Source organism: Rattus rattus, chromosome 1 (genome assembly GCF_011064425.1).
Source record: "Rattus rattus isolate New Zealand chromosome 1, Rrattus_CSIRO_v1, whole genome shotgun sequence".
Lineage (NCBI taxonomy): Eukaryota > Metazoa > Chordata > Mammalia > Rodentia > Muridae > Rattus > Rattus rattus.
In genome coordinates this window covers 196040801-196052727 of record NC_046154.1, presented here as the reverse complement: position 1 = coordinate 196052727, position 11927 = coordinate 196040801, and the positions used below count along the sequence as shown (strand labels likewise).

General features: G+C 46.5%; 1 protein-coding gene across 1 annotated transcript; it reads left to right on the top strand.

The window, feature by feature from the left end:
• Positions 1 to 7837: 7837 nt before the first annotated feature.
• LOC116890026 (transmembrane protein 186-like) lies at positions 7838 to 8488 on the top strand. The gene has a single exon (XM_032890804.1). It carries the CDS (start codon positions 7838 to 7840, stop codon positions 8486 to 8488), a length of 651 nt encoding a protein of 216 aa, XP_032746695.1.
• The last annotated feature ends 3439 nt before the right edge of the window (positions 8489 to 11927 follow it).

Here is an 11927-nt window from a genome sequence, read left to right as displayed (position 1 = left end):
GTCCAGGGGTTGGGGATTTAGCTCAGTGGTAGAGCGCTTGCTTAGCAAGCGCAAGGCCCTGGGTTCGGTCCTTAGCTCCGGAGGGAAAAAAAAAAAAAGTATTAAAGTCCAGCAATCAAAAGCCCCCTTTTGGCTCACTTAATTAACGTGCCTAATTAAAATTAAATACCTCATCTCAACACAGGGCTTCCGCCTTTCCTTTATAAACCGCCATTTTCCTATGCGCATGTCTTTCTCCTCTCTCCTCAGAGGCAGTCCTTTGTACCTCAGAGGCAAATGTATCTTCCTGTCCCCTTTCCCTTCTCCCTCATCCCCTACCTCCTGTCTTTGTCTCTTATTCCTTGCCCTTTGTCTCTCTGGGGCAAATAAATATCCTTTGTACTGAGAACTTGGTGTCGGGCTGCCTTGTACTGATACCAGTCCTTTGAACCATCCTGTGAGCTAGGATCCCAGGCTGAGTGAAAGGGAGAAAGCTGACTAAACACAAGTTTTCCCTTCTCAACTTCCTGACTAGGATACAATGTTACTGACTGCCTCAGCTTCTACCTCCACACCCTTGGTTCCCTGATGGACCTTTTCTGTTTTGAACTATGATCCAAAATAAACAGTTACTTCCTTGAGCTTTGGCCAGGTACTTATCAGGACAGTGAGGATAGTAACAGAAACACTCCTTAAATAGCATTGCGGTCCCAATTCATCACCACATTACTGCACCAAAAATCACAAACTCTTCACAAGCAAGGGAGATGGCCTTCCTCAGTATTAGTGGAGACACAGAAACTTCTGCATTAGACTCTTAAGTCAGCCCTCACATGCCTTTGGTTTCTAGCTTGTGGGAGAGCTCACATGTGGGAGAGCTCACATGTGGGCGGTCCGCCTCCCTGCAGTGCGTGCAGTGCGTGAGTGTGTCCGGAGGGAGGGGTGGAAAGGGTGTGGGTGTGGAGAGAATGAGCCATGCTCTCCACGGTCTATCCCTTTGGTAAATTTCTCTCCAAAGGCATCTATCTTTTATCAAACAACTTCAGTTAGGTCTGTCTTACTCTTTGGTATTTTACTAAAAATTTAAACTTAAAAGAGACGGCACTGCTGTATTTTACCACTCCTCCCCAGAAGGCACGTTAGAATTCATGCAAATATGCCCATCTGAGGTTTTGTTTTACAGCCTCCCAAAAGGACAGTATTTCTCTATATAAAACGTAAGTTCTAGGTCAACTTCCCCTGGACAATGGTATCTTCTGGTCTTACATCTACCGAAAAAGAAACCGTTCAACCAGGTCCTCCTGGGTAAAAGAATATCCACTCCAAAGACACATGTAAACTTTAATTCTAGGAAAAGAACCAACTGGAAACCAAAGATTAACAATTCATTATACTTTTCAAACGTTGTTGTAACTTAGGACCTAGGAGAGAGCCCAGTCAATTTACAACAGGCCTGTCATGAGCCTGTGGTGGTGGTACATGACTTTAATCCCAGCACCCAGGAGGCAGAAGCAGGCACATCTCTGTGAGTTCAAGGCCAGCATGGTCTAAGGCGTGAGTTCTAGGACAGCCAGGAATATACAGAGAAACCCTCTTTCTCTGAGAGAGAGAGAGAGAGAGAGAGAGAGAGAGAGAGAGAGACAGAGAGAGAGAGAGACAGAGAGAGAGAGAGAGAGAGAGAGAGAGAGAGAGAGAGAGAGAGAGAGAGAGAGAGAGAGAGACAGAGAGAGAGAGAGAGAGAGAGAGAGAGAGACAGAGAGAGAGAGAGAGAGAGAGAGAGAGAGAAGAAAATCAAGCTTTTCCTGAACCCTTATAAAAACTGGGGCTTGGTGGTGTGCTCTTGTTGTCTCAGTTCTGGGGAGGCAGAGACAGACTGATTCCTGGAAGGAAGTCACTAAGCAGTCAGCCTACCCTAACTGATGAGATCCAGGTCAGAGAGAGCCTTTCTGAAAACAAGGTAGAAGGCCCCGGAGGAACACCACCTTACGTTATCCTCTGTCCTTTACACACATACACACATGTGCATGCACACCTGCACATGTGCACCTGCACATACACACATGCATACACACATGCACACACTCGTATGTATGCACACGAATGTACACCCACACACATAAATAATCATAACATCAGCAGATACCCAACGCAGAAGTTCTTCCAAAAGTGAGGGGAATGTCTTAAGTAAATCCATATACCAACAGTTGAAAAGCAATCTGGTGAGATTTGGAAAGAGAGTCAAGAAGACAGATCGTCAAACCATGCACTGCAATACAGCACAATAAAACTGTGTCCTAAAGATCATAGTAATGGTGGGCAGAGCTAGGATGGATCTAGAGAGTATGATGTGTGGAGTATACTGTGGAAAACAAAGGAGAGATGAGTCGAAGATGGGCAGAGGAGACAATTGCAGCACACGTTAAAGACAAAAGAGTGGGCACATAATTATCTGCCACAGAGCAATGCCAGGAAGAAGGATCTTCACTTAGCGCACAGCTGAGCCTGGGTCAGATGTTGACAGGAAGTAAGAATTGTTGGACAAGTTAGAGGTATCTCAATGGTGCACATGAGGCTCCAAGATCTATCCTCCTGGAGGGGAGAGATAGAGACATATATAGAGGGACAGTGACTCCTTGAAAGTCTAGTTATGACACAGCCACTAACTCACTAGAAGACGGCAGCTGACATTGGTGGAGCCTACCATCCAATGCCCACTTGCTACTTTGTATCTTCCTTTCCAAACTAAAAGAAGCCAGGCTTAATCTCTGCATTCATTCATCTTAGTGATGCTGTTTGTTTCCATGGAGACAGACCGAAGATTCAAAAGGGTCAGTGATGAGTGGTCCAGCCAGTCATGGGTCCAAGTCTTAACCAATGAGGCATGAAGAAAAGTTACTTCTATGCCTCAGGGTTCTGTACACTCAGGAAGAAATGGCTCCTTCTTTCAGTGGGTACCTGCATCTCAGGAGGCACCAAGAACCATTACAGTCAGCCTACAGCAGGAGCTGGGTTGAACTGACCCATGAACTAAGGATGTCAGAGCCAGCAAAATGAGAAAGTTTCTTCCCTTGATGCTGTCACTGAACTGCTAATGGACTGTTAATGAATCCTACCATGCTACCGTCATATACTTCTTACATGAGAGATGATATACACTTCAGTCAGTTGCCTTAGGATGTCTACTGTTTGGAGCCAAACCATCCATACTGACCATGCAGCCTTGGCTCAATCTAGCTCACTCCCACACCACCATTTTGCTGGAAACTGAAAACATTTTTACATTTGTAGAGTGTATATATGTGTATGTCTGTGTGACCACATGCCAGGATACATATGTAGAGGACATCTGTCTTGGCAACAAATACTTTTATCCACCGAGCCATCTCACCAGCCCAAGGATAGCCTTTCAAATGGCTCTTCCAAACCCCAAAGCCATAGTTTCATCAGTTCTGGCAGAAAGATGTACAGTCATCTGTTGAGAGGTTGCAGACAACTAGGCAGAAGTTTGAACAGAAATACAGCAGAGGATCTATAAGTTTGAGACTTATGGACTGGGGGAGGACAGAAACTGCGGAGCCAATGCTACAGGCTGTCAAATCCGCTGCTGTAACAGTATCACACGGTTTTGTGCTCGTAACATTTTGCAAAGTTGCCATCATGGCTACTTTCTAAAGGCAAGCTAAGACAGGGGTGGCAAATAATGTCCCTAAGTTTTTGAGGCTGCCAAGGTTTCAGCAATGTCACATTTTCTTTTTTTTTTTTTTTTTAGATTTTTTCTTTTATTTTATTTAAGTACACTGTAGCTGTCTTCAGATACACCAGAAGAGGGCATTGGATCTCTTTACAGATGGTTGTGAGCCACCATGTGGTTGCTGGGAATTGAACTCAGGACCTCTGGAAGAGCAGTCGGGGCTCTTAACCACTGAGCCATCTCTCCAGCCCAACATTTTCAAAGCAAGAACGAAGACCAGCCGATCCAACCCCTGCTGAGGAGGGTCAGTGTTTTGAAACTAGTTCTGGAAAATTATGGCAGACGGAAGGAAGGAGTGAAGAGTGGAAGGAGTGTGTGGGAGATAACGATCACTTCTACCATAAGTTTAGCAGTCAGAGGGACAAAAGGAAAAGACTGTGTTCCAAGGAAGCAACAGGTGTGGGGAGGAAATGGGTAATTTTATCTTGGTTGCCAGGTAGAAAATAGCTGTGCACACTGGTGGATAGACAGACAGAAAGGGGACAATGGAAAAGGAGCAGAGGATGGCTGGGAGCCTGCTGAGGCAGCAAGCACAGAGGACCAAGGAGAAGACAGGTTCCTTGGCTTCTCTCTGCTCAGCCTGCTCCCCCAAATCCTGCTGAAGTAGGAACTCTGGGAGCTGACTGATGGCCAGACCGTGCTGATGTAATCACTGCCACAAAGCCCTAAATAATGGATAAACCTTATTTCTTTTATGCCTTTTTTAATAGCCCCGTATAAAAGAACCTTTGGAAAAAGACCAATTTGTCTTTCCAAAGCTTATTTTTTAATGCATAATTAATACAGAAAAGTATCACCAGCTGGTGAAAACCAAGGCCCATCTCATTCTCCTACCAAAGGAGATCCTGCAAAAGAGGAAGAAGTATTATGGTTTGTTTTGGATTTTGAGGCTTGTTTCATTCATTCATTTATTCATTTATTTATTTATTTTGTCTGTTTTGATTTGAGGTTTTGGTTGGTTGGTTTTGGAGTCATTGTCCTACACTGACCAGGCTGGCCTCAAACTCGCCATGTCACCTGAGTGGCCTCTAACTTCTGATCCCCTTGCTTCTACTTCCCAAGTGCACTGGGAGTGAGCCAATGGCTTCTCGCAAGCTACTCAACTGCTCTACCAACCCCTCTATCCCTAGCCAAGGAAAAAAGTTGTTATAAATAAATTGGGGCGGGAGAGGACGGTTGTGTGGATAAACTGCTTGCCTTATAAGTGAGCGCTAACCCTCATAAAAGCCAGGCCAGCATGACAGCCACCTGCAATCCCAGTGCTCAGGAGGCTGAGACAGAGGACCCGCCAGGCAAGCTGCAACTGTGAGTTCCAGATTCACTGAGAGACCCTGCTTCAAAAAATGAGGTAGAGAGCAACCAAGGAACACATCACATCAACTTTGGGTCTACATTTGTATGCCCACACGTGTCTACACACTCATATACACACACACACACAAGAGAACATCACACCATACATACGTGCAAGACACGTATGAAAAGTGGATGAAAAGTAGAAAGGGGTATGGTAGACACACCTGTAATCCTAGAACCTGTGGGCTGAGGCAGGAGGATAGCAAGTTCAAGGCCAGATTGCATCAAATAAGACCCTGTCTTTAAAAAAAAAAAAAAGAATAAATACAGGCTGGAGAAATGACTTGGCATTTAAGACCACTGGCTGCTCTAGAGGACCCAGGTTCAATTCCCAGCAACCACGCAGCGACTCACAACTGTCTGTTCTAAGGAGACTAGGCAATCCGACACCCTCGCATACACATATGTGGGGGCAAAACACCAGTACACATGAAATAAAAATAAATTAATGTTTTAAGGTGAATAAATAAATAATTAAAATGCCTTTATATTGGGCCCCCAAACCACTGGAAAACCTAGATCTACATTCGGGAAAGTCTAAACAATGATAACAGCTAAGATTTAATAGGAGCATACTGTAGTATAGCAACACTGTACACTTCTTAGATATAATCATGTTGAATCCCTGTAATACCTTCTGTGGTAAATGTCACTAATTACATCTCACACGAAGGAAGCAGATGCTCAGGGAGGTCTTCACGCCCAAGACCATTTAAGTGCACAATTCTATAGCAGTTGTCAATATCTGACTTGTGTACATACACTGAAGTTGTTTGTCACTCTTCCTGAAAGAGTATCTCCTCGCCTCAGGGCAGCCACCACAAAGTATTTATTTTTATCACTCCTGCTACATATTCAGATACACAGAAAAGCAGTCACAACAGGCTAGCAGGGGTTCTCAACCTTCCTAACGCCGTGACCCTTTAAAACGGTTCCTTGTGTTGTGGTGGTGACGTGACCTCAAAGGAGTCACATCCCACAGGCTGAGAAGCACGGCACTAGATCGCAGCCTTTCAACCCATGCGCTCGGGAGCCTGCAAAGATCTTTAGAAAACAAACTCAAAGGAAGGCGCTTTCATTTAAAAATGGCTTAGAGGATCATGAGGCATACCCAGCAACTAGGAGCTAAATCTCCAGTCCCCTGAAAGGGAAACAGTATAGTTTAAATTTCCAAGGAGGAACACGCCTGTAGCATGTAAACTTGGTACATGAAGCTAAAAACCCTCTGAGTTGAAACTGAATGCCCTTTATGTGATGCTAAAGTGGGATGTGTTTAGTGATTTCCCCCTCAGCAGAGGCACAGTTGATGTTCCGAAGTGGAGAATGTGTGTGTTCCACACTGCCTTTCCCTCTCGCTTCTACGAGCACGCTGATGTACCAAAGGCCCCAGCTCCTCAGTTTTCTAAACCCACCAGCAAAACAGTAGACTGCCCTGCTTAGAAGAGAGGAGAAACGTTGCAGGAAATGCTCTCTGGAGGCTGGAGGTACAGCCGGGTGGGAACGGAGCCACAGGCAAGGGCTTGGTTTCCACCTCCAGCCCTGCACACAGACGCAACACACCATTCTGGGGTCGCACTGATTGGGTATGGATGTAAGTGCTGGCATGGTATCTGTATGATTTGTGGTGTGTGTTTTGTTAATTTATGTGTATGTGTGTGCCCATGTGAGTTTATGTGCACCTTCCATGTGCTGGTGCCCTGAGAGGCCTTGGAGCCCCTTTGGAACAGGAGTCACAGGTAGTTGTAAGCCGCCTGGTGTGGGTGCTGGGGACTGAACCTGAATATTTTGCAGGGGCAGTATGATGGTTTGTATATGTTTGGGCCAGGGAATGGTGGCACTATTAGCAGGTGTGGCCTTGTTGGAATAGGCGTGTCACTGTGGACGTGGGCTTTAATACTCTGGTCCTAGCTGCCTGGAAGTCGGTCTTCTCTTAGAGGCCTGCAGGTGAAGATGTTGAACTCTCAGCTTTTCCTGCACCATGCCTGCCTGGATGCTGCCATGCTCCCACCTTGATGATAAACCTCTGAAGCTCTGCAAGCCAGCCCCACTTAAATGTTGCCCTTATAAGAGTTGCCTTGGTCATGGTGTCTGTTCACAGCAGTAAACCCCAAGACAGGTGATAAAAGTGAATTGCACTCTTAACTGCTGAGCCCTCTCTTCAGCGCCACCCCCTTTTTAATATGTCACCAAGTTGGCCTGTAATGTGCTATGTAACATAGGCCAGCCTCAAACTCAAGATTCTTTTATCTCAGGTGCTGATATTACAAGTGTATACAACTATGCCCGTCTCTGCTCTCGGTCTGGCACTCCCAACTATAGGACCGACTGTGTGCTGATTGGAGAAGAGTGCGCATGCTCAGTGTCGGTATGTGAAGGCCGCCATTGTCTGTCACACGCGGGCTGCTGATAGTATTCTCTGCCAACTCATGCCTGGCTGCGTGAAGAAGAGCTCTGCCATTTTCTCCCAGGTATATCACCAGTACTAAAAACACTCTTCTTCATCTTCGTGAAGTTGTTTCATGGTATCACGCTAAGCGCTCATTTTGAAATGCGTATGTTGAGACAAGGTCCCGCGTCCATGAACTCCTGCTGCATTTTCTCAGAGAAAATCATCCATCCCTGGGAGACTTCTTCTAGCTGTCTTGCCATCCAGGTATGATTCATCCTTTGCAGGGCCCAGTGACAAATGAAATTATGAGATTCCTTGTTAAAAAAAAAAATAATAGACTTCCTGTAGCGGGCGACGGGCTCATGGTTTTCCTCCTGCGAGCCGTGCCAAGGCTGCAGGGGCCCGCTGCATGGAGGAGGCCTCTACAGCAACTGTGGTGCTGCGCTGGGCAGGGGGATTCCGTAAGGTGGGTGGGGAGCAGGTCTCCCCCCTCACAGGAGAAGCCAGCAGGCACAGAGACTGAAAAAATCCACACAATCTACCGCTTCAATGCCATCAGAGCACTTGGGTTCCTGTCTCGGCTGAAGTTGGCACAGATGGCTGTGACTGTGATGGCCCTGCCCCCAGGCTTCTACTGCTACTCACAAGGCCTCATGACCCGCAGCTCACTGGGCCTTATGAGTGGGATGGCCCGCTTTGCCCTGGTCGTGCTGTGCTGGATGAGCCACTTCTTCCGGAGACTGGTGGGTGTCCTCTATGTGAATGAGTCAGGTACCCTGCTTCGGGTGGCCCACCTGACCTTCTGGGGCTGGCGACAGGACACATACTGTGCCGTGTCAGACATGATGCCCCTGTTAGAATCCGAGGAACAGGTCCAGGATGTGTTCTTGCGAATCCAGCAGTACAGTGGCAAGCAGACCTTCTACCTCCCCCTACGCTATGGCCGAATCCTGGACCGGGATCGTTTCTCACAGGTGTTCGGAACCCTGGCCACACTCAAGAACAGCAAGTAGGCCGCTTGTAACCCTGGTCAAGAACATGGATGAGACAAAAGCTAATATCAGGGACAGGGCTGATGCTCACTTTGTAGACTGCTTGTCTAGCATGTAGGACTTCACGTCCTGGGTTCAGTCCCTAGCACTGCATAGAACCAGTCATGACTGTGCCTGCCTGTACTCAGTACTGGTGGCATAGGCAAGTGGAAAAGTTCAAGGTTGCCTTGGGCCAAAAAGGAAGGCATTAACCAGCTTTAGGAAAAAGCCCTTAGTGGAACATTACACTGTATAGGACATCCCGTCAGATAGTGGTCAGAAGTCTCTATGAAGAGGCAGTTCCTGGAGAAGCACTATGCCAAGATCACTGAGGCAGCCCGCTGCTGTGAGGCTGGAAGGCGAAAGGGTTGGCAGAGGAGCATAGGACGTGGAGCCTGGGGACTTGGGTTCTGCTGAGCCTTAGTTCCTTGACCTGGGACAGGGTGTTGAGTTTCTGAACCTTGAATTGCACTCTGAGATGGAAGACCTTCCTCTCATGGGGACGGGTATGAAAATAAGAATAATGGCGGAGGCCGTGGCTGTGGCTTTGTGACAGAGCTCTTGCCTAGCATGTGCAAGATACTAAGTTCCATCCCAGCACCACAGAACAGGCAAAACCAGTGTGTAAGGTCAGCAGCCGTAAGTTAAAACGTAAAGCAAGGCTTCCAGGCTGCCCCTGGGGGCCCAGCACCGGTCCTCAGGCTCATCAGCTGGATGGCCACAGCTAAAGCCCAGAGTGGACTTGTTTTTCCCGTCAGGAAGTCACTGTACACCAACTGAGATAGGGGCAGCACCCGCTGAGACTACGTGATCACAGGAGGTCTGGGGTGCTCACACTCAGCTTTGCAAGGTCACTGGGGCAGAGGGACTCTGTCCGGGCAATAATTCATCATCTGAAGGACACTGTGTGTGCTGCTTTTCACAATGAATAAGAAACACATGCTTATAGGTGATTGTATCCGCTTTAAAGGAAAGCAGTCCTGGTCTTTGTAATTTGTCCATCAGAATGCTTTGTTTTGTAGCTATTTAGCAATTTCCTTCGCTTAAGAATTTTTCTTTTGGGGGTTGGGGATTTAGCTCAGTGGTACAGCACTTGCCTAGGAAGCGCAAGGCCCTGGGTTCGGTCCCCAGCTCCGAAAAAAAGAACCAAAAAAAAAAAAAAAAGAATTTTTCCTTTGGGGTGGAGAAGATGGCTCAGAGGTTGAGAGCACTGACTGATCTTCCAGAGGTCCTGGGTTCAAATCCCAGCAACCACGTGGTGGCTCGCAACCATCTGTAATGGGATCTGGTGCGCTCTTCTGACATGCAGATATATATGCAGAACACCGTGTATACAATGAATCTTTAAAAAGAAAAAAATAATATTAATCAAATGCCTGGGAGATGGCTCAGCAATTAAAATCTCTTGCAGCACAAATCTGACAGCCTGAGTTCAATCCCCAGAACCCTGAGTGGAAGGGGAGAATCAGCTCTTAACAGCTCAGGCCTCCTCCCACGGAGTGCACCATGATATGCACACACCTTCACACAAACACAACGACAACAATAGTAACATTTTTTTTATTAGAGTGTTGAGGACATAGTTCAGTGATGGAGCCCTTGGCTACTCTGTGTATGGGATCCTAGATTCCATCCACAGCACTGAAAGAAAAAAAAAAAAAAAACCAAAAACTTGTTGACTTTGAGCCAGGAGTCCAGTTACGTACCTGTAATCCTGGCATTCCAGAACCTGAGGTAGGAGGATCTCAAGTTCAAGGCTGTCCTGGGTCATCTAACAAGACTCGGTCTAAAACCCAACAAAAGAAAACCCTATGAGGAATTTCAAGACAGCAACAGGAAAACCTTAACTGAAGGGCAGAGCCCCTCTGGATGAGGACACTGAGTCATGAACCACGAGCCCTGGAAGCTATCACTGGTGCCACCATTTCTCTTTGGGAACAGCGTAGTCTCTCTAACTTCATCCATGTTTTTATTTCTTAAGATATCTATCTTTAGCCCAACTTTTTCCAAGAGTCTAAGGATCAGCATGTCTACAGGAATTCCAACTTCTTGTGTCAGAGCAAAGAACATAACTGTTCTCCTGGAGCGTGGGAAAATGCGGCAGTCATCCCATTCATAAGGATTCGTGGTGCTTGGCGATGTGCATGCAACCTCTTTCCTACTCTGCCTGCCACCTCTCAGCTAGGATACACAAGAGGTTATGCCCCTCCAGTCAGGAGCATGAAGTACCCCAACAGGCCTAGTTTTCCAATCCTTCCGTTCTTCTCACGGAAGAAAACCAAACTGTTTTATGTGTGTATACATATGTGTATGGAGGAATGAGTAGAGGTTAACCTTGAGTGTCAGCCACAGGTCCTTGTCTACTTCATGACAATGCCCTTCACCAGCTTGAAGATCACAGTATACTGGTGGAACTGCCCAGAGAGCCCAGAGAGCCCTCTGTCTCTGCCTCCCCAGCACTGAATTCCATTTGGAACTGGAGTACAGGTGGCTGTGAACTGAACTCACAACCTTTGGAGTGACTCGCAACAACTTTGGACATTTTTGCCTGAGTTCTGGAGATTAAACTCAGATTGTCATGCTCTCGAAGCAAACGCTCTACCCACTAAGCATGCACCAGGCCTTCTGGTGAATGAGCTTTTTGCACATGGGTGGTGTAATGTGTGGATGTGTGTTCACACATGTAGGGGTTTACACGTGTGCATGATGCACATGCTAGTGAAAGCCAAAGACTAACATCAGGTGTCTTCTTCTACTGACCTCCCCTATATGCTTTGAGGCAAGGTCTCTCACTTCTACTCAGAGCTCACCAATTTTGCTGGTCTAGCTGGCCAACTTGCTCCAGGGATTACCCCATCTCTACTTCCCATGCACTGGGATTACAGATGGGCTACCAAGCCCATCCAGCATGTGTACGAGTGCCAGGATCTAAATTCCAGACCTCACATTGACATAGCAAGGACTTTGCCCAATGAACTGTCTCTCAAGACCCCGAGTGAATTTATTGATGTGCATTTCCTTGGTAGCATTTCCTAGATTACTTGGGCTATTAAACGTTAGTTCTGTAACATTAGGTTACTGATGTTACTATCTATTGAGCATTAGAATTGATGCAACATCCTTTCTTAGTGAACAGCCTTACCTTTGATATTGAAATATCCAGTGAATAGATTATTCATGTGTCTCCTTTTAAAAAAAAAAATACACAATGCTCACTGCAGATTTTACCCTATGTCCTTCCTATGAGGTTAGAGCAAGAAGAAAATCTGTAGAAACCTCCCGTGTTCACTTTAGTGCCTTGAACCCTCTTTGAATTGATGGGTTAATCTAGTTGCTCTTGTTTATTGCAACCTAGACACTTCTCTTTAAAGTTCACGCCTACAATCCCAGCTGCCTGTTGGATCAAGGCAGGGGGATCTTG